This window comes from Cavia porcellus, unplaced genomic scaffold (genome assembly GCF_034190915.1).
Source record: "Cavia porcellus strain 051 isolate PalLab524CR breed Dunkin Hartley unplaced genomic scaffold, mCavPor4.1 scaffold_31, whole genome shotgun sequence".
NCBI classification, from domain to species: domain Eukaryota; kingdom Metazoa; phylum Chordata; class Mammalia; order Rodentia; family Caviidae; genus Cavia; species Cavia porcellus.
The window spans coordinates 25322739-25345649 of record NW_026947514.1 but is presented as its reverse complement, the minus strand read 5'-3'; the positions used below and the strand labels follow the sequence as shown (position 1 = coordinate 25345649).

General features: G+C 42.9%; 1 protein-coding gene across 4 annotated transcripts; it reads left to right on the top strand.

Annotated features, from left to right (window-relative positions):
* The first annotated feature begins 2627 nt into the window (after positions 1-2627).
* Cipc (CLOCK interacting pacemaker) lies at positions 2628-22515 on the top strand. 4 transcript variants are annotated; one of them, XM_005004835.4, is made up of 5 exons: positions 2643-2804; positions 9150-9229; positions 10126-10313; positions 15907-16076; positions 19281-22515. In XM_005004835.4, exons 3-5 carry the CDS (start codon positions 10178-10180, stop codon positions 20172-20174), a joined length of 1200 nt encoding a protein of 399 aa, XP_005004892.1. In that variant the 5' UTR covers positions 2643-2804; positions 9150-9229; positions 10126-10177; the 3' UTR covers positions 20175-22515. The 4 variants fall into 4 exon arrangements, with proteins under 4 accessions (XP_003472491.1, XP_005004892.1, XP_005004894.1 ...); XM_005004837.3 differs by having other exon boundaries at positions 2804-2890; XM_023566120.2 differs by lacking the exon at positions 2643-2804 and adding an exon at positions 3058-3088.
* The last annotated feature ends 396 nt before the right edge of the window (positions 22516-22911 follow it).

Below are 22911 nucleotides of genomic sequence, written 5' to 3'. Positions count from 1 at the left end.
AGAACAATGATTAAAAGAACTCCCAACACCAGGAAACCATCAGGAAAGATGCTGATTTAAAAATCCTAAGTCAACAAAGAAAAGAATTATGGCAATTTGGCTATTCAAAAATACTAAGTATTCATTTTCTTCAACAGTTTATTCTTACATATGGTTATATAAAAACCACACAATAAGATAATCATAAAAGTATGCCTATCATTAAACAGGAGCTGGGCATGAGGGCACATGCCTGTAATACCAGCACCCAGAAGGCTGAGGCAGGAGGATTGTGAGTTTGAGACTAGCCTGGGCTACAAAGTGAGTTCTAGCCAGCTCCAACTGCATAGAGACACCCTGTGCCAAAAAGGAGGAGGAAGAAAAGAGGAGGAGGAGAAGGATGGGGAGGAGGAGGAGGAGGAGGGAGGAGGAAGATGGGGGGAGGAGGATGGGGGGAGGAGGAGGAGGAGGAGGAGGAGGAAGAAGAAGAAGAAGAAGAAGAAGAAGAAGAAGAAGAAGAAGAAGAAGAAGAAGAAGAAGAAGAAGAAACATCAAACTTTTTAGCTTTATTGAGTGCATCAAACTTTTTAGCTTTATTGAGACAGATCTTGCTATGTTGTCCAGGCTGGCCTTAAACTTACTATGTACCTCAGGCTGGCACTCCTCTGCTTCAGCCTCCCCCCAAATTTGTTTTTGAAATTCAAATTGTTGATACACGACTGCTCATAGGCAGATAAAAATCACAGAAGTCTGATTCACTGCCTTTTTGGAGACCAGGATAAGATTTCCTTTTATGCCTTTGCTTATTCTTTTTTGTCTGTACACATTATGTCCCACTGACTTTTATTACTATAAATCTTTTATCTGTCCTTGACAGCTTTGCCTGCTGGTCTCTTCCTCCCCTAACAACAAACACAAATCAAGCTGCATGGGTTTTTTCCTCCCTTGATATTTTGTTCAGAATCTTCTGACACTTATCATATCCTCCCTCATATTGCTTATTACAGCATGTGCTATTTCCCATGTCAGATTTTAAGCTGTTCAAAGGCAAAGGCGGGTTTAGTCACGTCTTTGCAGGTAAGAGCACTGGCTTAGTAGCTGTCATCCTGGGCAGACGCTCAGTTCTCTTACAGATTGGGAATTACAGCACCTGTACCACAAATCTGTTGAGGCCTCATCAGAGAATGTATGTAAAGCTGCCTGTCTTTTACCGTTTGATAATGGTTAACTATCATTTTCATTCTGTCTCCAAAGCAACAGCCTTACATGCTGTAGGCAGTCAACTATTATTTGTTGGTAGAGTTTATACTAATAAGTACATTGCTCATATCCAGAAATACATTAGTATTAATGTGTCTGAAGGACCAACATGATTAGGTATGATCTAGTGGCACTTTCACATTGGATTAGTAACACAGGACAATTCCTCATCATCTAGATCAGCCCTGCAGTTTAACTGTCTGCAATGCGGAGACATAATGTGCCATAATCCTTACTGTCCAACACAACAGCCATTAACCATATGTAGTTACTGAGCTCTTAAACTTCTTCCACAGCAATTAAAGGGAATTTTTTCTTTTTTGGTATTGGGACTCTAACTCTGACCTCTGGTTGCCAAGCAGGTGCTGCACACTGAGCTCAATCTCCGGCTCTCATTAATAGGTCCTCGGCGACTATTGTATTGGACAGCACAGCTCCAGACCCTGTCACTGTCAGCCCTTTACTGAGGGTTAAACCAAAGGCCTTCAGATTTGAGCTACAACTCCAGCTCTTTTTAAATTTTTGCAACGAAGTCTCCCTGAATCGCTTAGGCTGGTCTTGAACTTGTGATCCTACTGCTTCAGTCTTCCAAAGTGCTGGGATTACAAGCCAGTGCCACTGGGCCAGGCTGTGAGCAATCTTTTAAATTCACTGACGTGTTCTCTCTTCGCAAAGTAACCCTCACTGATCAAACGCATCCTTTGATTTCGACCCCCTTTTTTCATTAGCTGCCACACTCTTGTTCATGGGAAACTTCGCGGCTCGGCGCCTGGCATGAGCTGCAGTAGCCACATCAACCCAACACCTAAGGAGCGTGGGGCCAGACAAAACGAGCCAAACAGCCAGTGACGCGAAACCACATAAGTGAAACAGTCATCGCGGTCCGGCCCCGCGCAGCTTGATAGCAAGGGTTGACGCGAACGCAGACCATGAGACAGGCGTGGCGAACACGTGAGCGCCGGGCCGCCCAACCCCCGCCCCTCCCTTTCTTCTCCCACGCGGGGAGGCCTCCCACGCCGGTTCCGGTTGCCACTAAAAAAGCTTCCCGCAGCTACACACCCTGAAAGCAGCCTCCCTCATCACCCTAAACGAATCACACGCTCCGTCGTGTGCACTGTAAACTGGCCGAGCCCGCCCCTCGAAACCCCGCCTCGAGACCGTCACCACCATGCCCACTGCTCGAAACCCCCCCCAAAAATGGCGGCCGGGCTCCAGAAGCAACCACAGAGTCCGCTTTCCGCAGAGAGAGCGCCGGCCTCCAGGCGCCGTCCCCGCCGCACGCGGCCTCGCCTTCCGGCGGAGGCGGGGAAAGGGGTGGGGAGGGGTGTCTCTAAGGGCTCCTCTAGGAGAACAGCGCGCAGTCTCCATGGTACCTGGCGGGCCGAACCTTGTCACGTGGCGCGTAATGCAGTCGCGGAGGCGGGGGGAGGAGAAATGGGCGGGAGGCCAGGCGACTAACTGGAGACCCAGGCAAGGACTGGGTTGTCATGGAGCCGAAAGGCCTGGCTCGCGCATGCGCCGCTTGACCTGAGGGGCAGGTCGTGGCGCCCCGACCCTGGCCCTAGGTGAGAAAGGGAAGGCTCGGCTAGCTGGAAAGAGAACCGGGGTGGCGCGATCCGGGAGGGTTTGGGCCAGGGCGTCGGAAAAGCAGGTGGAGTAGGGGACAGAGTAAGGGAGGGAGCGAGGTAGACAAGGAGGAGAACCGGGACTTTCGGGGGGCGGAGGCCAAATGGTAGGAGCTGAGGCTCGCACCACCCGTTGCGCCGTCTGCGTGGTTCTTGGTGAGGGGCGAGCCCGCGTGGGAAAGAGAATCGCGGGCCAGGAGGGGTCGCGAATGGCGGGGGCTTGTGTAAGTCTGCGGGGTGAGTCGTAGGGGCAGACAGGTCCCGGTCTTTTGCTGGGGGCCACTGCCCGCCGCCGTCTGTGCGGGGAGAGAGCTAGGGTCTGGGGGCTTGGAGCAGAGGCCGGGGAGGGGGCAGGTGCGTAGGCGCGAAAGTGTCGCCGGGGTGAGGGTCCCAGGCTTGCAGATACTTGTTGTCTGGCTGTTGGCGCAGGTGTGCTATCTTTTCCAAAGACAGAAATAACCTCCACTTTGCTGGTTGTATTTCCAGGGTGGCCAGTTTGCCGGGAGTGCTACCAGGGTTAGGGATGTGGAAGAAACGGTGGGCAGTGCTAAGCAGTTAGTGGCTATGGGTGATTATGGGATAGGGTTATTCTGATCAGAGCCCAGGTCCCAGGCCAGAGCCCAGCTCTTTGCTGTTGCCCAAGACCTGGCAGTGCACATTGCCTGCCTGGGCGTTTGCCCTGGGCAGTCCTAGGGTCTGCCCAGTTCTGCCCTGCTGAGCTGGCAGGCTGGTGGGTGCCTGGAGGGAGCACATGCTGTTTGGCACAGATGCAGTGTGGGCTGGTGGGAATAGATAGGTGGGCGCTGTTACTGTGAACTTGGCAGCCAAGATTTGAGAAAGTTCTGTAGTCCCTTTGGTGACATGAAGAACACCATACCTGGTTTCAAACATAGGAAACTATATGGAATCACGATTTAGGATCTTTGACAAGAATCTTCAACCAGATTTGAAGATGAGAATGAATGTGAAGGGGAAGATGGATATTCAGAGATTTGGTAGTTTTTTCACCTGTGTATTAAAATACAGATACTCTCCCAGAATGCTGTCTCTGAATATGCAGACCAGAAGAAAATGACTTCAGAGAAAATCCAGTAATATAGTTACGATTCTCGGATTACTTACAGTTTTGTAGTTGATGAATTTGTTATTTGCTATTGCCTTGTCAATTTATTTAAACCTCTGCTTGGGCTTTCACCTCTCACCTCTCTGTGCACGCATGTTATACACGTGATGCATTTTAAAGGGAGCGTGAGCTCTCAGGAATGTTGCCAAGTATCTATAAAAGGAGAGAGCTGAAAGCTGCATTTCAGATCCTTTGCTTGTAACTCTTGGGTGTCTTTTGATCAGAAACGTAAATGTTCACTGAGATTTTGGATCCTGCCAACCTTCAGTATGGTTGATGGATTTGCCTATAAGGTTTTAAGGGGTAGATTAAATACTTATTTCCAGCATTGAACCAGACCTGGAAGCTGGATCTGGAATTGACCATGGTGTTTGGAAATGCAAAATTTTTACCTTCAAGATGGTCAAGGTATTTTGATGACAGCTAAACTATGGCTGTCAGGGACAGAACAGAGATTTGTTGAAATTTATTCTCTTTTTTTTTTTTTTTTTTTTTTTTTTGTCTTTTTCCTTTTTATCGGTACCAGGGATTGAACTCACAACTGCCTGCTTGCAAGGCAGGCGCTTATGCCGCTGAGCTAATTCCCCAGCCCCCTGAAATTTATTCTCTTGATTAACTCCCATTGTTGGGAGCTGAAGAAGCCAAGATTAAGAACAAAAACAACCTTTGAGGTCGAGGAGACAGATAATTAGACATTAGCGTAAGAAGTACAAAAATTGAAGTGCTGTGCACGCCTGTAATCCCAGCACTTGGGAGACTGAGGCAGGAGGAATTCTTGGACTATGTAGAGTTTGGGGCCAGCATGAACTACAAAGCAGGAGGACCTTGTTTTATTTTTTTTTTAATTTATTTTTATTTTTTACTGTGTACCTCCTGTCTGGGAACTTTGTGAACAGTGTATAACATGTACACTGGAGGGCCCAGGGATTTAGCTCAGTGGCATGAGTGCCTGCCTGGCCAGCATGAAGTTGTGAGTTTGATCCTCATTATTAAAAAAAAAAAAAACCCAACACAAGAACATACACTAGAGGCCTAGTTGGGACCAATTTTGAATGTTTGGAAACTTAGTCTTTCTAGTGCAGAGTAAGGAACCTGGGATCAGGGATGCTTATAAAGCAGTGTTGGTAGCTTCCAGGCTGTGCCAGAAGCCAAAAGATGAGAAAGTCGTACAAGTTTACACACTTAGCACCTTCAATACCTTGTGTGCTTGTAACATTTAACTGTCTTGTCAAATAAATACCAAGGAAAGAAAAACTCCAGCAACTTCTTGAGGTATTGAGCCTTTATTGTTTGTGTTGCCCTATGTTTGAGAAGTGCTGGTGGTAGCTGCTGGCCCAGCTAGTCTGTCCAGGGCTTCTTTGGTGCTGTGGACCCTGGCGTGGGCTGTTAATGGCTTAACTGACCCTGGCAGCCTACTCCCTCTCAAAGGACAGGGGGAGGAATGCAGCTCTTTGTGCTCCCTCCCATATGAATCTTCTTCGCTGGGAAGCTGAGGTGCCGTGCTCCCTAAGGAGAACTTTATTCAGAAGAGTGGCTTTCATTTTTTTATTTTTTAGTTTTTTAGTTTTTCCAGCCCCACTTTTCATATTTTTATTTTTCACATCCAAATAGTTTGCCATTCTAAAGTTAATTATGTTAATTATTTGTTTGCAAGTGCTACCCAACTCCCAGGGTCTAAAATATTAGCATCTGTTCTTTTAGTCACTTTGTCACTTTCTTTTTTTTTTTTTTTTTCTTTTTATCGGTACCGGGGATCGAACTCACGACCGCCTGCTTGCAAGGCAGGTGCTTATGCCACAATGCTAAATCCCCAGCCCCTACTTTGTCACTTTCTTTTTTTTCTTTTTCTTTTTTTTTTTGGTACTGGGATCTAACTCACAACTGAGCATATGCAAGGCAGGCACTCATGCTGCTGAGCTAAATCCCCAGCCCAATTTGTCACTTTAATTATTTTGATTTTATGATTAATATTTTCTTCAAATTCTCAATGAGCCAAATAAATTCCTTTGTATTTTCTATAGCTTTTATTGGCCACACTTATTGATTGATTGAATCCATCAGGTTTCAGAGTAGCTTTTATTTTTAAAAAATATTATTAATATTATTTTGTTTTGTTTTTTTGAGACAGGATCTTGCTATAGAATTTAGGCTGGCTTTGAACTACCTGTGTAGCCTGAGCTGGCTTCGAACTTGCTGTGATCCTCTTGCCTCAGTCTCTTAAGTGCTGGGATTACAGTGCACTACCAAACTTGTATTTAGTTTTCAATAAGTTCTCACTATGTAGCCCAGCCCAAGTTGTGGCAGTCCTCCTGCCTCAGCCTCATGAGTGCTGGATTACAGGAGTGTGCCACCACACCTGATGACCACACTTAACAATAGCAAGACCATCCTCCCTGGTCATGAGGATTATAAAAGAATAAATTGGAATGCTCTCTCTAAAGTACTGCAGAGTAATCCATGTTTAATAAGATGATGTGAAACTGTCAAGTTCTTAATTAGTTACAACTAATACAAACTGCTTTCTTAATTAGGTCAGACCTGCTTTAGTCTGGATGCCCATCCTGAGCTTCATCTACTTCCATTTTGAAGAGGGTTTCTATTGACTTTTTTTTTTTTTTTTTTTTTTTTTTTTTATCGGTACCAGGGATCAAACTCATGACTGCCTGCTTGCAAGGCAGGCACTTATGCCGCTGAGCTAAATCCCCAGTTCCTTTTATTGACTTTTGAACAGTATTATTTTAAGAAAATTACACTATGCACATTTGTTGGGTTTCATTCAAAAGGTTCTTGATTTAATTAGAGATATAGTTTTTCATTTTAGTCTGCTTTTTAAACTGGCTTTTCCATGCTTTCAAACATCATAGTTGTCATTTCTTTTTCGTAGCACTCTGCAAATGTGACTGTCCCACTGTTTATCTTTTATATGAATAGGATTAGGCCTGTGACCTGAGTGTTTGATTTGACATGAATTGAATGAAGCCAGTCACCTTCATGAGTTAGTTAAGGGACAAAATAATTTTTCCTTGAATTGTGTTTAGAATTCACTCTCATTCAGACCTGTTTGTGTTCCCTTTAGTCCACTTCAACTGTATGCAAAAGTATGAACAAAGAGTGTTGCTCAAGGATCTTTTCAAAGATGCTCAAAAGCATCCTCATCTTCCATTTAATTTTATTGTGAATTTTTCCTCTGGAGTTCCTCACTAGATTAGCAGAAATGTTCAGGTCTGTTGTATTAACAGAAACGTTCAGCACTGTATTCCATATACAGCGCTGTTTGGCCGGGACCTGGTGTTTCCACTCAGAAGGACAATAGGACAGAGCCATGCATGGATTATACATGAAAACGTCCCAGGCTTTGCTGCCCTACCTGTTTTCATTATCAGTGTTTCCCTGTTGGCTCCCTATTTCCTTCATCCCTGCAGTATCCTCGGTGTTCTTACCAATCCAGTCTTGTAAAACTGGCTGTTCCTGGGGGACTCATTTGTTAAGATACTTGGTAGAGGGAACAGCACCTGGAATGTTCGCAGCCTCTGCCAGCTGTTCCAGGAGTGATTTGCCTCTTTTTTATAGAAAGCCCTTTTGGACCTTGTCTGGGTCCAGAAAAGTCCACATTTATAATCCCATGGAAAAATTACTGGAATTCTAATAAGTTAATTACAGTCTACCACTTCCAATACAACATACAGTGAAAATAAAGACACTAAGGCATATTTGTAGTTGCAGGAGGTAAGGGGGTCCTAAGTCCAGGCCAGAATAATGGCTAACCAGAACAAAGGCCTCCGCCCAGGGCCAAACCTGGGTTTTATTCATTCCTCAAGAGGGGAGTGGCTCTGGGTTGAGCAACTGTGAGAGTGGCAGGAAGTTACTAAAGTGTTGTGAGCTGGGCTAGATAGGAGGCCTGAAATCATCTCTGCAATATGCAGAGAGAGAGAGATGGAGAAAGAGTAATCTGCATGTCACAGATTGGCACAGTATTGGTGTTCTGGGGTTGGTGCTTCAATTTTAATGTGTAATTTTTTTTTTAATGTGTAATTTTTAAGCCCTGAGAAGTCATACTCCCTTAAGGCTCATTCTCAACCTACAGCTTGATGGCTCTCAGCCTGGTTACACACCCTACTTGGGAACTGTGAGTGGGGCATCAATGACCTGTCACATTGCATTAAAGACAACACATCTTCACCTCAGCTAGGCTCGTTTGCATTCTTAGGCAATTGACTGGATACGAAAGTGTCCTGGTCAGCTCTGTACATACCAACACACAGAGGTAGGGCCAGATGCTCTTCTTCAAGGAGAGCTGTCCAGGTGGTCCTCCAGATTTTTTGCCCTGTCAGCCCAAGTCTGGAAGCTGGACCAGTTGTAAGTTTCTGAGGCAAACATAGGCTTCTCCCCTGGGCTCTAGTCTAGTGACTTCCTACCCAGCATCTTTACTGGATGACCCACAGTCACTTCAATCTCTAGGAAGCACACTGAACTAGCCTCGTGGTACCTGCCACCACACCCAGCTCCCTTCTATGTTTTTGGGTTTAGAAATGGTATACACACCCACACACCAGTATAATAACCATGTCCCTTCAGGTCAGTTTCTGTGTTTCCATCTCCACATTCTAGGGCCACTACTGCAATTCATCTGGACTGCAGTAGTAGTGTCCATGTGATCATAGTGCCACTTTTGCTCATCTTCACCTTAAAATGCACATTTGGGATGCACAGTAGCTCAGTGGTGGAACACTTGCCTAGCAAGTGAGGCCTGATTCCATCCCCAGCACCACACACACACACACACACATCCATGTCAACACTTCTGATTCACATTCTTTTGAATTTCTCCTGCTCATAATACCCAAAGTCTTTCCAAATGGATCCCCAGGCACTACCTGTCTCCCCATCCCCTAGTATCACTGTAAAGCTGTCTCTTTCTGTGTATTGTGCTCTAACTTCCCTGGCCATGCTGTCTGAGTGTGCCTGCTCCTTTAGGGCCTTCACAGTGCCTGGACAACACCTGTATACTCAGCCTGTTGCCTTTCACCTGGCTAACTCCTGCTGACTCCACACTCTCCAAGTCTCCGTGACATGGCGCTACCTCAGTACTCCCTTCCCCCTCCATAGCACCGGTCAAAATAGTATGATGTGATCACTTGCTTACTGTGCATCTCTTTTTCTAGATCATAAGCTCCAAGAAGGAAGTGAACATGTCTGTCCCTCTCAGTGTCCCAGTCCTAGCACAAAGCCGGCCTGATTTATAGTAAGCACTTGATAAACATTTTTAATGAAACAGATTGCTACATTTTAGGTGTATGTAATGAATGATCACATTCATCATAGGAAATTTGAACCTGTGCATGATACATCTGGATTCTTTTTTTCCCCCGTTCCTGTACCTTCCCTTCAACTTTTCTCTCCCTATTTACAGAAGCTTTGTTTCCCTTTTTCCTTCTTTTCTCATTTTTTTTCTTTTCCCTATAGCCCCCTACGGGTCCCTCTTCCCATTTGACCGTTTTGTTCCTTTGTCACAATATCTGTTGTACATTTTGGTCCTTATTTACACTTTCAGTTTCTCAAACCAGAGAAATAATGCGGTATTTATGCACGTGTCAGATTCACTTGACTTAAGAGTATGTTCTCAAGGTATATCCATTTACCTAGAAGTGTCTCAGTTATCCTTCTAGAAAAAGTCTGTACTCTGTTCAGTCCTTTATCCAAAGGACTGATCTCTGTGTTAGAGATCTAAACTGTGGGAGGTGACAGTAGGTCACAAGCCTGCAGCTCTGTACCAGGAGAGCAAGTCTTGGTGGATGTTACCTGTCCCCTCCTGAGGCAGAAGGGCCGCCCGATTTGGTTACCCATTCCAGAACGTCTAATCAGATGTGCCTTTGTTAGCAGTTCACAAAGCTTCTACTGAATGTGGTTTGTGTGCCTTGAATCTATAATGCAATTGGAAGGCAACAAAAAGATTGTGAAACTCCTTCTGAGTGAAAACCATTTTGTTTAGTAAACTTGAAGCCGTTGTCAGTTGAGACTTGAGAAAATAAAAATGAAGTGGGCAAGGCCATGTTCTTTTTCCTTCCTTCAGTCATCGTTTGAATCACCTGTTTCAGCTCCCCAGGCAATGTCTTTTTAGGTAACTTTCGTTTCTCATAGGGCAACCCAGAGGCAAAGAGTACTGATGAACCCTCCTCCAGCCCAGTAAAACATGGAGAAGAAAATCCCATCCAGAGAGAGCCCCAGAAGACTCTCAGCCAAGCCAGGCAGAGCCACGGAGATGAAGAAAGCGGCTCATCAACTTGGTGCAGTGGCTGCCGAGTCAGATAAGGACTCTGGATTTTCAGGTTAAAAATAACTTATCCTTTCTATATTGTAAAGAATGAGTTGCCTAACAAATTTCCTTCCAAAAACTTACTGTGTGATACGGGTGGGAGATTTTCACCCACAAGATAAATAAGCTGTGCTTTCATTTTTTAAGATAGTGTCTTGCTGTGTAGTTTAGGCTGATCTTGAATTCACTATGTAGCTCAGACTGGCAGTCTCGGTGATCTTTCTGCCTCAGCCTCCTGGGATTACACGTATGTGCCATCATGCCCACCTCTATCGCATCTCTCAGAATGGTGATTCTGATGCCATATAGTAGGTTATCCATCAAAGTGAATAGGGTTTGCTCCGAAAGAATGATTTGACATCTTTTTTTCAGTTTAGAACCTTGACTAAAAAACCTTACATCCCTAACTATTGTAAGTGGTTACTAGAAAAAATACTCAAATATTTATAATTCTGTTGTATTAGCTCCTTTTCCATGGGAATAGTTATTTTGTGAGGAAAAACTACCGTGGTGTTTTGTCATCATGAAACAAATTTGAAAGCTTCCAGTTAAAAGTAGTACAGTCATACATCAATTATTTTTCTCTCTTTCTCTCTCTCTTTTTTTTTTATCAGTACTGGGGATCGAACTGCCTGCTTGTAAGGCAGGTGCTTATGCTGCTGAGCTAAATCCCCAGCCCCAATACATCAATTATTTTTATTTTTATTTTTGTTTTGTACTGTGGATTGAACTTATGACCTTGCGCTTGCCAGGGAGGTGCTTATGTCACTGAATTAAGTCCTCAGCTCATGCATCAATTATTAAGGGGGATAAGTTTTGAGAAAATTGTCCTTAGGTGATGCTTGTCATTTTGTGAATTCTACAGAGTGTGCTTACACAAACCTAGGTGGTGCAGCCTACTACACACCTAGGCTATCTGATATTGTCATTATCCAACATGCAGACCATCACTGCCCAAACCATCAGTATGTAGCACATGGCTGTATAGTTTTTTGCTAAGAAACTAATTTACTGTGCCTAAAAGTTGCCTCCCTGTAGCAGTCTTTCCCTCCCAGTTTCTGTGCTGTTTGTGTTTGGACTATGAGTCATCTGGCTCAACTCTAAAACTGAGTATCCACTGACACAAGAAAGTAGAATAGCTTTCATTACTGCTGTATCTTAAACCTAACCCAAAAGGGCTAGCTAATTCCCCCCTTGAAACTCTTAATTTTGTGCAGAGGCTTTTTTTTCCCCCCTAGATTTGAGGGTAGGGGTTTGAGCTACTCTGAAATGTTAAACTAATGTCAACATTTTTGGCCTAAGGGATGCCGCGTTGATGCCAGGGGATTTAAGTTGAGTCAGTAGCCTAAGACTGGAACTTTCTGAAGGAAAAGATTTATATTAGGTTCACAGAGCAAATCGATCAATTTTATTGATTCATTCATCATTAGTGAGAAAGACAGGTGTTACAGAAACTAAAACTCTCCTATCCTTAGACTGATGTATTTTCACCTTGTAGGCATGCTGAATGAGAAGCCAAATTATAGGCTGTTACTCAAATAGAAACAGCACCTGACCAAGGGATTAGAATAAGAGGAATTAGTGGGCTGCCTGGGGAAGGTGGCACTTTGGATTTCTTATCTCCATCTCATTGTAAGTCTACCCACAGCTTCATTCTAGATGCTGATGCCCAGACCCTCTCCTGGACAGTCTGATACCAAGAGGCTGAGGGAGGCCTGGAGTGGGGGTTTCCAAAACAAGTGCCTCTGTCCTGTGATCAGACAGGTTTGGGAAACACAGCAGCCACAGTGTTTCTTTTTTCTTTAAATATTATGTTTGCTTTTTATTTTTGTTTCCTGTTGTAAAGGTAATATTTGTGCATTGTAGAATTTTAGAATCATAGGGCAGTTGAAGAAGAAGGTACACGTTGCCCATAGTCCTGCCGTCTATCACTGCCAGTATTGTTGACAGTTTGGTACTTGTTCCAACAACTTCAGCTTTTTGTCAGGCCATTTATGTTAAGAAGTACTGCACTGTTCACACATAGGATGGTATGATAAAGAATCAAACTCATTTACATCCCAGAAAGGCCCCAGCGGATGCCTCCAGCCACTCCTGAGCCTGGTGCCAGTGAGTTTGTTACTGCCCAAGTTGTTCCTTTTACCTTGAAGCATGATGAAATTCATAAAACCAAAATAGTGTTTTTCATTTAAATTATTTTCCCAACTTTGTATTTGGAAAATTTCAATCTCTACTAGAAATAATAAACACTCCCATGAGAGATATTTTCTTTCAAGTGTTGAGGTGCACACTGGTAATTCCACCACCACTCTGGGAGGCTGAGGCAGCCAATTACAAGTTTGATTCCAAACTGAGCAAGTTAACAGTGTAGTGAGAACCTTGCTCAAAGTAAAAATAAAAAAGGGCTGGGAGTATGGCTCAATGTAAATGTCCTGAGTTCAATCCTGGTAATATCAGAAGAAAAAGAAAATAGCACTCTGTGTTTTCATTTTGCCATGCATGCTTTTTTTTCTCTCTCTACATGCATGTGCACACACACCCACACTGGCTGAACTATTTGAAAGTACGTTTCAGATACTTCATATTTCATCTGTAATACTTAAGTATGGACCTCCCCAAAAGAAGGACATTTTTCTTTATGACATCCAAGAAAGTTAATACTTTTTTTTTCTGGTACTGGGGATCGAACTTACGACTTTGCACTTGCCAAGTAGGTGCTGAGCCACTGAGCTGTATCCCTGGCCCCAGGGATAACTGGTACGGTTATTATTAGCTATAGGCTATATTGAGATTTCTGCCATTGTCCCAATAATGTCTGTTTTGGATTGGACACAGTGAAAGTTTATGCGTTGCATTTAGTTGTCCTGCCTTTTTTAGTCTTTTTTTTTTTTAGCTGTTATTTATTAATTTCCCCATCTATCTTCTTCTCTTCCTCCCTGACTGTGCAGTACTTCTTAACATACTTCTTAACATACTCCTTGATATCTTTGAGAAAGTGAAGCCTGTTGTTCCATAGTGTTTCACACTGGATTTTCTGGTACTTTCCCCACTATTGGAATGAGAGTAAGTATTTCTGACCAAAATACTATATTGCTGATGGTGTACTCTTTCCAGTGTAACACATAACTAGACTCCTAATTATTCTTGGTGATGCTCGAGTTTATCACTGGTTGAGATGATGTGCACTAGATTTTATTGTAAAAATAATCTTTTTTCTGTAATAAATAAGTAACTTGTAGAGTGATACTTGAGATTGTATGACTATTCTGCTTCCCACCCAACTCTTGACCAGTGGTTGTACTATCTATTCATCATTCTTGCCTGAATCGGCTGCTGTATTGGTGTTTTAAAGTTGTACTCTTCTGTCATTCTTTATCCATAATTACCTGACACTTTCTGTAAAAGATAATACTTTCCCTCTTCTATTCCCTTGTTGTGTATCACTGTGCATTCATGGAATGGTTTTGTAATTCATTTTGTTAAATCCATTAACATTATTTCTGACACTCAAATTGTCCAAAATTTGGCTAGTGGAAGTCTCATCGAGGTGCCCCTTATGTCTTTTTGGTGTGTCCCTATTAGTGTTGGTTACTTCCTTACTTTTTTTTTTTTTTTTTTTGTCTTTTTCCTTTTTTTTTTTTTTTTTTTTTTCGTTTTTATCGGTACCAGGGATCGAACTCACGACTGCCTGCTTTCAAGGCAGGTGCTTATGCCGCTGAGCTAAATCCCCAGCCCCTACTTCCTTACTTTTGAGAACAAGCTGTTCAGGCTTGTCTGGTACCTTCCCAACCAAAGGGTTGTAATAGCTTTTTCTCCAAGGACCCTGGTTTCCTTTATGTGCAGAAGGGAGTTTAGAAACCAAGATCCAGGTCCTCAGTTGTCACTGGAATTATTTGTTTTTAGCTGGATAGTTCTTAACTAGTGGCACATATGTGGGTTATTTGTACTTTTGAAAATATACTTACCCAGACACTTGGTAAATTAATTCATTTAGATCAAGGTGAGGACCCCAGCAGCTATAATTTTTTTAAATCATTTTTTATGGGGATTCTGAATCATAGCTCTGTTGATAAATGTCTTTCTGATCACACAGTCTTTGTCAAGCTGTGGAGAATTCAATTGTTGATAGGTACATTCATTTAAATTATATTTACATTCTAGTCTTGCTTCCTTAAGATTACTCTGAGATTTTTTTCCCCCAGTACTAGAGACTGAACCCAGAGCCTTCATGCTGAGTTATACCTTCATTCCTTAAATTTTTTTTAAAGTTTGAGACAGGGTTTCACCAAGTTACAAGCATGACTCAAGTTTTTGAATCGTTTGCTTCATCACTAACTCTGAGATTCTTTTTTTTGAAAGGGAGGTACCAGGGATTTGAACTCACAACCTCATGCTTGTCAAGCAGGCATGTGTGCTGCTAAGCTAAATCCCCAGCCCCTAGCTCTGAGATTTTTAATGAGCATTAAGGATTTTCCCAGACTCCTCAATAGCAGAGTCCAAATGTCTTTTGTTGGTTTCCTCCAATAAGTACCTAACTACCTCCTTTTTATATGACATTTACCTAAGGACACCTTCATTTTTTTGCATTGGAGACCATCTTCTGAGCACCGTTATTATGTAGGGTCCCTAGTAGGCACACCCATGTGCTCAGGACATTAGCAAAAGAGGTGCTTAGCAGGATGGAAGGTGCAACAAAGAAGCATTTATTTATTTATTTGTTTAAATTTATTTTATGTTATTTATTTTTTTTTTGGTACTAGAAATTGAAAAGAAGCATGTAAACTTTGGCTGAAATTTATCCACAGTTTTATACTTGGAAAATTCAATTAGGAGCTGGGAGGACTGCAAGTTTAAGCCCAGCCTGGGCAACTTAGTGCCTTAGTGAGACATTGCCTCAGATTAAAACAAAACAAAAAAACCCAAAAAGGTAAAAGGGCTGGGGATATGATTTAGTGTGGGAGACCCTGGGTTCAGTCCCAGTATTGAGGGTTGGGGTGGGGTTCAGGAAGAAGCTATTTTAATTTCAGCATAAGTGTAAGTTTTGAGAGTTAATAGATTGGTTTTATTTTATCATTCTTTTGTTGCCTGGAAGACTTTCAGTCTTAATGCTACCTGGGGGCCTATTCTCTTCTCCCTTCTCAACAACAGATTTTTGAAAGCATAGTAATCAACTAACTTTGAAATCTTCAACTCATTTGTCCTGTAAACTGGAGATGATAACTTTCACAGGAACTCTAATTAGCAGGAGTTTTTATCTGTAAGAGAGGGGTTGGGTGTGGTGGCGTACACTCAACAGAGTGAGTTTGAGGCCAGCCTGGGGCTACATGGTGAGTTCAAGGCCATCCTGAAATGCATAGTGAGACCCTGTCTCAAAAAAAGTCGGGGAGGGAAGAGGTAGGAAGCCAGGCAGAACAGTGATTCTTAAATGTTTTGGAGTGGAAGGGATCCCATTTAATACCCAGTGAAAGCTAAAGACCTTGGAAAAATTCACAAAAACATATCACATATGTTCCTTTCCATTTTAGAGAGCCCATGGCTCCTTAGGAGCCAGGTGAAGAGACCCTAGCCCAGAGCCTAAGTGAACTGACTATTCTTCTGCCCACCAGATGGGAGCTCAGAATGTCTGAGCTCCGCAGAGCAGATGGAGTCCGAGGACATGCTGAGCGCCTTAAGCTGGAGCAGAGAAGACAGGCTGAGGCAGAACTCCAGGGCTGCAAACAATGCCTTCCCCGCACTGTCCCCGATGGTTGTCATGAAGAATGTGCTGGTCAAGCAGGTGAGGAGGACTAATACGGCCCACAGTCTGCAGGTGAAAGTTGCTGAGCTTCCTGTATATCGACTCTCCCTCTCTGCTAAAGAGATACTATATCACTAATACTAGAACCACACTAATGCATATTTTCTATCCTAGGGACAAGGTATTACCTTTCAACTACTGACACAATTTTAAAAAGAAGTATTTGGGCTGGGGTTGTTAGCTCAGTGCATGAGACCCTGGCACCCTTCACTGGCACCCTTCACTCAAAAGCATAGAGACACCATATATGTCTTCATTTTTTTAGACCATATTTTTTCAGTATTCATGATTTGTCCAAAGGGAACCTGAAGTGTTTTAGCTATATATAAAGGAAATGAGCTGAAATGTCATTACTTTTGGTGATAAACATTCTAATATATAGCAGAGTTGAGAGTAGAAACCAAAGAATCTCTTTCATTTGAATTGCACTGGGAATTTTAGACATGTAAGACATTTATTTGTTTCAGAATTAGAGGCAATTTCCATGAGTCTTATGTGACATTTGGAATATTTTCATAGTCATCAAGTCAAAACCATGTCATCAGTGACATGGTGGCAGCTCTTCAGCTTTACCAGTAGTTTACGCAGCTTGTTGCAGAGTTGAAAAATACTCTGTTCTGGACTTTGTTATATAACTCTGCATGTTGTGTGATTATTGTCTAGATATGAAAGAATATTTGAGTGAAAACCTAAACTCCAGTGTTTGAGAATTATATAAACTTGGTTAAATTAGAATAGACAAGCCCAAGAAATGGAAAAGATTGATTTAATTTAAAAACATTTAATCTTATCTTACCCCCAAGTATGTCATAATTTGTACATGGGTACATTGATGAGGTTACTTAAAGATAGCAAAAATTTGAAATCCTGCTTTAATGTTGACCTTCCTGTCATGTGATAGAGGTTAGCAGGACCTGGCTGTAGCAAGACAGGAAACCTAATGTCTTACCATAACCTGATTATTTCTGAGGAACACAGACTTTAGCAACATAGCCTGGTGAATTCTGAAAAAGAATTAGATTTTTTGCTTGGTAAATCACAGCTCAGCTGGAACCTCAGCTCTCCTTATTGAAGAGAGAATGAAGACAGGAAATGAAGCCCAAATGAGAGTGTCTCGGCCTGCCAGTGCTACCAGGTGCTTCTGGGTGACCTTCCCTCTGCTGTTTTCTCCCTGCCTTGCTCTGGCTCCCTTGCCACCCTTTCTTTTGCGGCTTGTCGATAAGCTGTCTTTGTTGCGGGGTGGGCTGGCAGCCCTGGAGATGCAGCAGCCTACACACAGGAATGTGTGGGCTCTTCTAGCAGAGCTGCATTCTTCAGAGGCCCACTGGCAGGACTGCTGGGTTTGACTGGGAGACAGGAGGCGTGGGGACAGGCTGGCCTCATGGAGGAGTAGTCTAGTTTTATTTTTTAAATATGCTAGAATCTACATGTCCTAAAATTAAAATAATACATTTTAAAAATTACTTTCATAGTGTGTAATATCGTGATTTCTGCTGCTTGATTTTAGGAATTTTTCTTTCAAAGATTTGACTCCAGTTCTGCTGCTAGACAGTATAATCTTTTTTTTTTTTTTTTTTTTTTTTTTTTGTCTTTTTCCTTTTTATCGGTACTGGAGATTGAACTCACGACTGCCTGCTTGCAAGGCAGGTGCTTATGCCGCTGAGCTAAATCCCAGCCCGACAGTATAATCTTACACATGATTTTCCATCATAGGCTTCTGTTTCTTCATCTTGAACATAAAAAATGATTCTGCGATCCTGTCCATGTCTAAAATTTTATTCCATATTCCCTCAATTTGTAAAATCTAATGACTAGAATAAATGAACAGCAGCACTAGGAAAAACAAATCAGTAAAATCATTTGAGAAAGCAACATATGAGAATTTGAAGGTAGCTTGAAATTTTTTTCCTGACTGAATTCTGTTGGGTGGCTTTCTGCTTCAAAGAGCCCAGATTTTGGGTCCTCTCTGATTAAGTAGTGGCTTCTAGGCCAGCATTGTTTGCACTTATACATCCCAGATGCATTTGACTGTGAAGAGGGCTTCAGAGTGGGTTTGCACAGGAGGGGAATTACAGTGAATCTGATGTTCCTGGCCTAGCTGGAATCCAGGAAGCTGAAGTATAAGCAGAATGGCATGTGTGGGAAGATGGTCCGTGATACGATTCCTTAGTGGCACACTAAGGAGCAAAATCTGTCAGGTGCTCTCTGCCTGGCTGCATCTGCACTCAGCACTTCGGGACTGGGTTCGAGCTGGACTGACCTTCAGACTTTAGAGACAATAGTCTGAATCAGTACCTTCATTAAAATGAAAATTGTAATTGAACACTATAATAAAGGCCATAGCTTTTATTTAGGGTGGATTTTAGGGTCATACAAGATGCATCACTCAGTAACTTGGTGACTTGAAGCAAGGTATTTCAACTCTAAGCCTTAGTTTCTACTCGTGGAGGGAAATGGTAATACCTAATGGGGCTGTTACAGAGTTAACTGAAGTAACCCATGTAGAACATTGCATACATGCCGGCCAATAGACAGCACCAACACGTGGCAGAGTGGATTGGTGGGTATTCAGTTTCACTGTCTTAAAAACAGGGACCCACAGACTCCTGATAAGGTAAACTTTCTGATCAAAAGCTGTTTTTAGTAAGAAATTTCAGGCATAATTAGAACATAAATTTGGTGTAAAAGTCACATAGTCTTAAGATTTGCATGGAAATTGTACTATCTGTAGATGTACTGCCTCTGTTGTGATCTTAATTATATCATCCCTTAGGCTGGGCATAGTAGTGAATGTCTGTAACACCAGTGTGTAGGAAACTGAGGCAGGAAGATCACAGCAAGTTCCAGGCCAGCCTGAAATATATATTGAGACCCTGTCTCAAAAAACAAACTGTATCTTTAGTTCATCTACCTATGGTTTTTTTTCTGAGTGATAAAACTTGAATAAAAATAAGATATATCCTCAAGTGTTTCCTTAAGGAAAGTTTAAAAAAAGTGTGATGTCAGATGCAGATGGATTGCCAAGCTGCTTCCTCAATCACAGTCTTGACAAGGAAGCACTTCCTGGTGCAGGAAGCACTGTGCTAGAGCCAGTGATGCACATCTGCGTGTGCACCTTGGTCCTTGGCAGAAGTGGCCCTCCTCCATCCCGAATGAGCAGCTGCTTTCTTCCGTTGTTTGCAGGGCAGCAGCTCCTCGCAGCTCCAGTCTTGGACTGTCCAACCCTCCTTTGAAGTGATCTCAGCACAGCCACAGCTCTTCGTCCTTCATCCTCCTGTACCATCTCCTGTCAGCCCATGTCACGCCACTGAAAAAAAGTCAGACTCCAGAAACTACTTGCCTATTCTGAATTCGTACACCAAAATAGCCCCACACCCAGGCAAAAGGGGCCTGTCCCTCTGCGTGGAAGAAAGAGGAGCGAGCAGAACACAGAAGAAAGTCTGCACCAAGAGACTGGGTCCCGGCTTGTCTTCCAGTGAGCCGACCAAGACTGGCACTGTACCCTCCAGACCCCCTACTCCAGCCCCACTCAGTGCCAAACTAGCCGAGGACTCTGCTCTGCAGGGTGTGCCCTCCCTGGTGGCAGGTGGAAGTCCACAGACTCTCCAGCCTGTGTCCAGCAGCCATGTGGCGAAAGCACCAAGTCTAACCTTTGCTTCCCCTGCCAGTCCTGTCTGTGCCTCGGACAGTACTTTGCATGGCTTGGAGAGCAGCTCTCCCCTTTCTCCGCTGTCAGCCAATTATAGCTCATCTCTGTGGGCTGCAGAGCACCTCTGCCGCAGCCCAGACATCTTTTCCGAGCAGCGACAGAGCAAACACAGGCGCTTCCAGAATACTTTAGTAGTCCTCCACAAATCCGGCTTGCTGGAGATCACATTGAAAACCAAGGAGTTGATTCGTCAGAACCAGGCAACTCAGGTGGAACTAGACCAGCTAAAAGAGCAAACCCAGCTGTTCATAGAGGCTGCCAAGAGCAGGGCTCCTCAGGCCTGGGCCAAGCTGCAGGCATCTCTCATGTCTGGGTCCAGCCATCCTGGCAGTGATCCAGAATTATTCTCTGACCACTCAGACATATAGCACAGAAGCATATTTTCCAGTCATTGAGTGGTCCTTTTAACTCTTTCCTTTTCCCAAAGCCTGTTTCCCAAAGCCTCCATAACGGTTTTTCCTTCTGAACTCACTTCTGAAGCCACGTGCCAACCCTTGGCTGCTGTCTCAGATTGCGGTCTGTGCACAGATTCCGTAGGTCTATTTTCCAGTGAAGACCTCTGATTCCAGTGTTCTTGAGTCCTTTTTCCTTAGTCTGCAGGTGCTCTACTCTGGATCATGGTGCAGAGCAGGAAAGAAGATGGTGTGGGGCCCTCTTGTCACCCACTCCCATCCCATTTGGTAACTGGATTAAGGGTAACGTGGATGAGCAGACAGTGACACTTGTGAAGCCAGGAGTAGATGACATGAGGGTTCTTCCATAGGTCTCTCCTTGAGTTAAATAGGAGGAATATCTGTGTTGCACAAGGCACCGTGCCAGCTGGGCAAGGTCTGACATGCTTTGGGCACAGGTCATATGTGGGTGCAAGCAGTTAATTACATAAAGCTTTGTTTTCTTAAACTTGAAAGTCAAGGAAAAGGGTAATACCACTTGACTCAGATGCTTTGATCACAAGCCAGATTTCACTTAAGTAGGCAAAATACTTCATATTTCTAAGATATGGAATGGATTCACGACCATCTGGAATTGTAGGTGATGGTTTATTATATTGATTGAGAGACCAAAAAAAAAATAAAAATAGAAAATGCTTTCATGTCTTCGTTAGCAGCTGAACGATTCTGGTAACACACTTTGTTCAAACAATGAAAATGGTTTTTGTCTGAAAAGCTCAAGGGTAGCTTCAGTGGTTCCTAAAGGTATGATATGAGTTGCCCTCCTGCCGCCACTATAGCTGGGTGTTTTCCTTTGTTTTTATAATCAATAAAATCATCCTGAGGTTATGAGAATAAGGCCACAAAATGTTGGATTTTTTTTTTTTTTTTTTTTTTTTTTTTTTTTTTTTGAGACAGGGCTTCTCTGTGTAGTTCAGACTGCTGACCTTAAACTCACTAGCCCAGGCTGGCCTCAAAACTCACAGCACTCCTCCTGCCTCAGCCTCCTGAATGCTGGGATTACAGGTGTGCACCACCATGCCCTGCTCTTACAAAAAAAATGTTGAGCTTTTACTAAACCCAGAAGTTAAAGCATCATTTTACTGGGTAGTTGTAATTCTAACATAGCTTAGAAATCTTAAGAGTTCTGATTGTACTGTGTTCACAAACATACAATTTAGATATGACTGGTTCAGAAATAACTCAGTAAAGTGCTCAGTTCCTTTAATCAACACAGAATTGTTACCTGCTGTTCGCTTTTCTGAACGAGTTTCCAAAATCAGAACAAATGTGTCTCTAAGCAGACTTAGCTCCTTGTAATATTTTTTCTCTCAGCCCATTCCCTTTACCTTCCTTCAATCTGTATGGTGCTATAGCCGCTCTACTCTGCACCATGCTAGGAAGCATCCTTTTTGGCAGAAATACGGCTGGCAGCAAAGTTACTAGTGACAGGTGCATGTAGAACAGCCTGGGCACTAGTCATGAGTCGTACTGAGTGTCAATCTGAAAACGCTTGCTGAGAACCAAATGTATTTCATTCGGAAAACCCTCAGAAGAGCAGTAAGCCTCTTGGACTCTTCTTCCTAGGTCACTAAAAGATGATGAAAACCATTATTCTCACTGCTGAGTGGCAGGGAGAGGGGGACCCTCTGGCTTCTTTCTGATCTTGTACTGAAGCTGGGAGTCTCTAGATTATTAGCATGGGTATTCTTTCCCTGGTGAAGCTGGAAGTCAAGGAACCTCAGTAGAGAAGCTAGATTTTAAAAGGAGAGACCCCAAGGTCAGAAGCCTGATCAGCAAATGGAGGAGCTTCAGTGTTGACCAGGAAGATCACTGGTTGCACAAGTCTGTAAGTAGCAATGGGCTTAGGAATGCATGATGTAATTTGGTATGGAGTGCTGGGGCAGGTCTACTGTTTTATGAAGGTAGAAGCTAATTTTAGCTCAAACTGTTAGAACTTTTGGCAGATTTTATTGGCAATATTGAAACATCTAGAATAAGCTGGTTGAATTAGTTATGGGAATGGAGTCTAATGACATTTGTAATTTATTATACTCATTGCTTTTTATTGATTATAGTATTGTCTTTTTTTTTTTTTCTCTACTAAGATTCTTTAGCAGAAAAGTAACTCTTGTGCATATTCTGAAGTGGTTTTCCAGCTATAAGTTCTCTAGGCTAGAAACTAACCAAATGTGAATTCTTCTGAGAAGGTATGAAGTTACGTAGAAAATGACTGTGAAATGTCAGAGAAAAATAAAAGTCACTTACTTGAAAGCTATTTGGCCTATTTGCTTGTTAACTGTTAAAAAGTACCACGTGATTATAGAGTAAATATTTGAATTGACGTAACTTTCAAACATAGATACTTGTGCTATTTGGAAATACTGGGATTGGATACTGAGTATGTGGAAATTCATTGTTCAGACTTTCTTGTGTGAACTTAAAAAGAATATCGGGTCAAGCTAGCTAAGTGACACGGCACCTGCTGGCGTGCATGAAGCTGTTTGATTCCCAGTACCAAATATATAGTAGTTCATCTTTTCCCAGCACCGTGGAGGCTGGGAGGAATGAGGGACTACAGCCGAGATTTCTTTCTTCTAACCTATTTCACAAGTGGAATATTTAAATGGTAAAACTACTACAGTTGTATAGCAAGATGAACAGTAGCCACATT

Excerpts from the sequence above, each read along its gene's own strand:
- Cipc (XM_003472443.5), top strand. The coding sequence starts at position 10,178 with ATGGAGAAGAAAATCCCATCCAGAGAGAGCCCCAGAAGACTCTCAGCC. Across the intron at positions 10,314-15,906 it reads TAAGGACTCTGGATTTTCAG|ATGGGAGCTCAGAATGTCTG; the intron begins GTTAAAAATAAC and ends TCTGCCCACCAG. Across the intron at positions 16,077-19,280 it reads AGAATGTGCTGGTCAAGCAG|GGCAGCAGCTCCTCGCAGCT; the intron begins GTGAGGAGGACT and ends CGTTGTTTGCAG.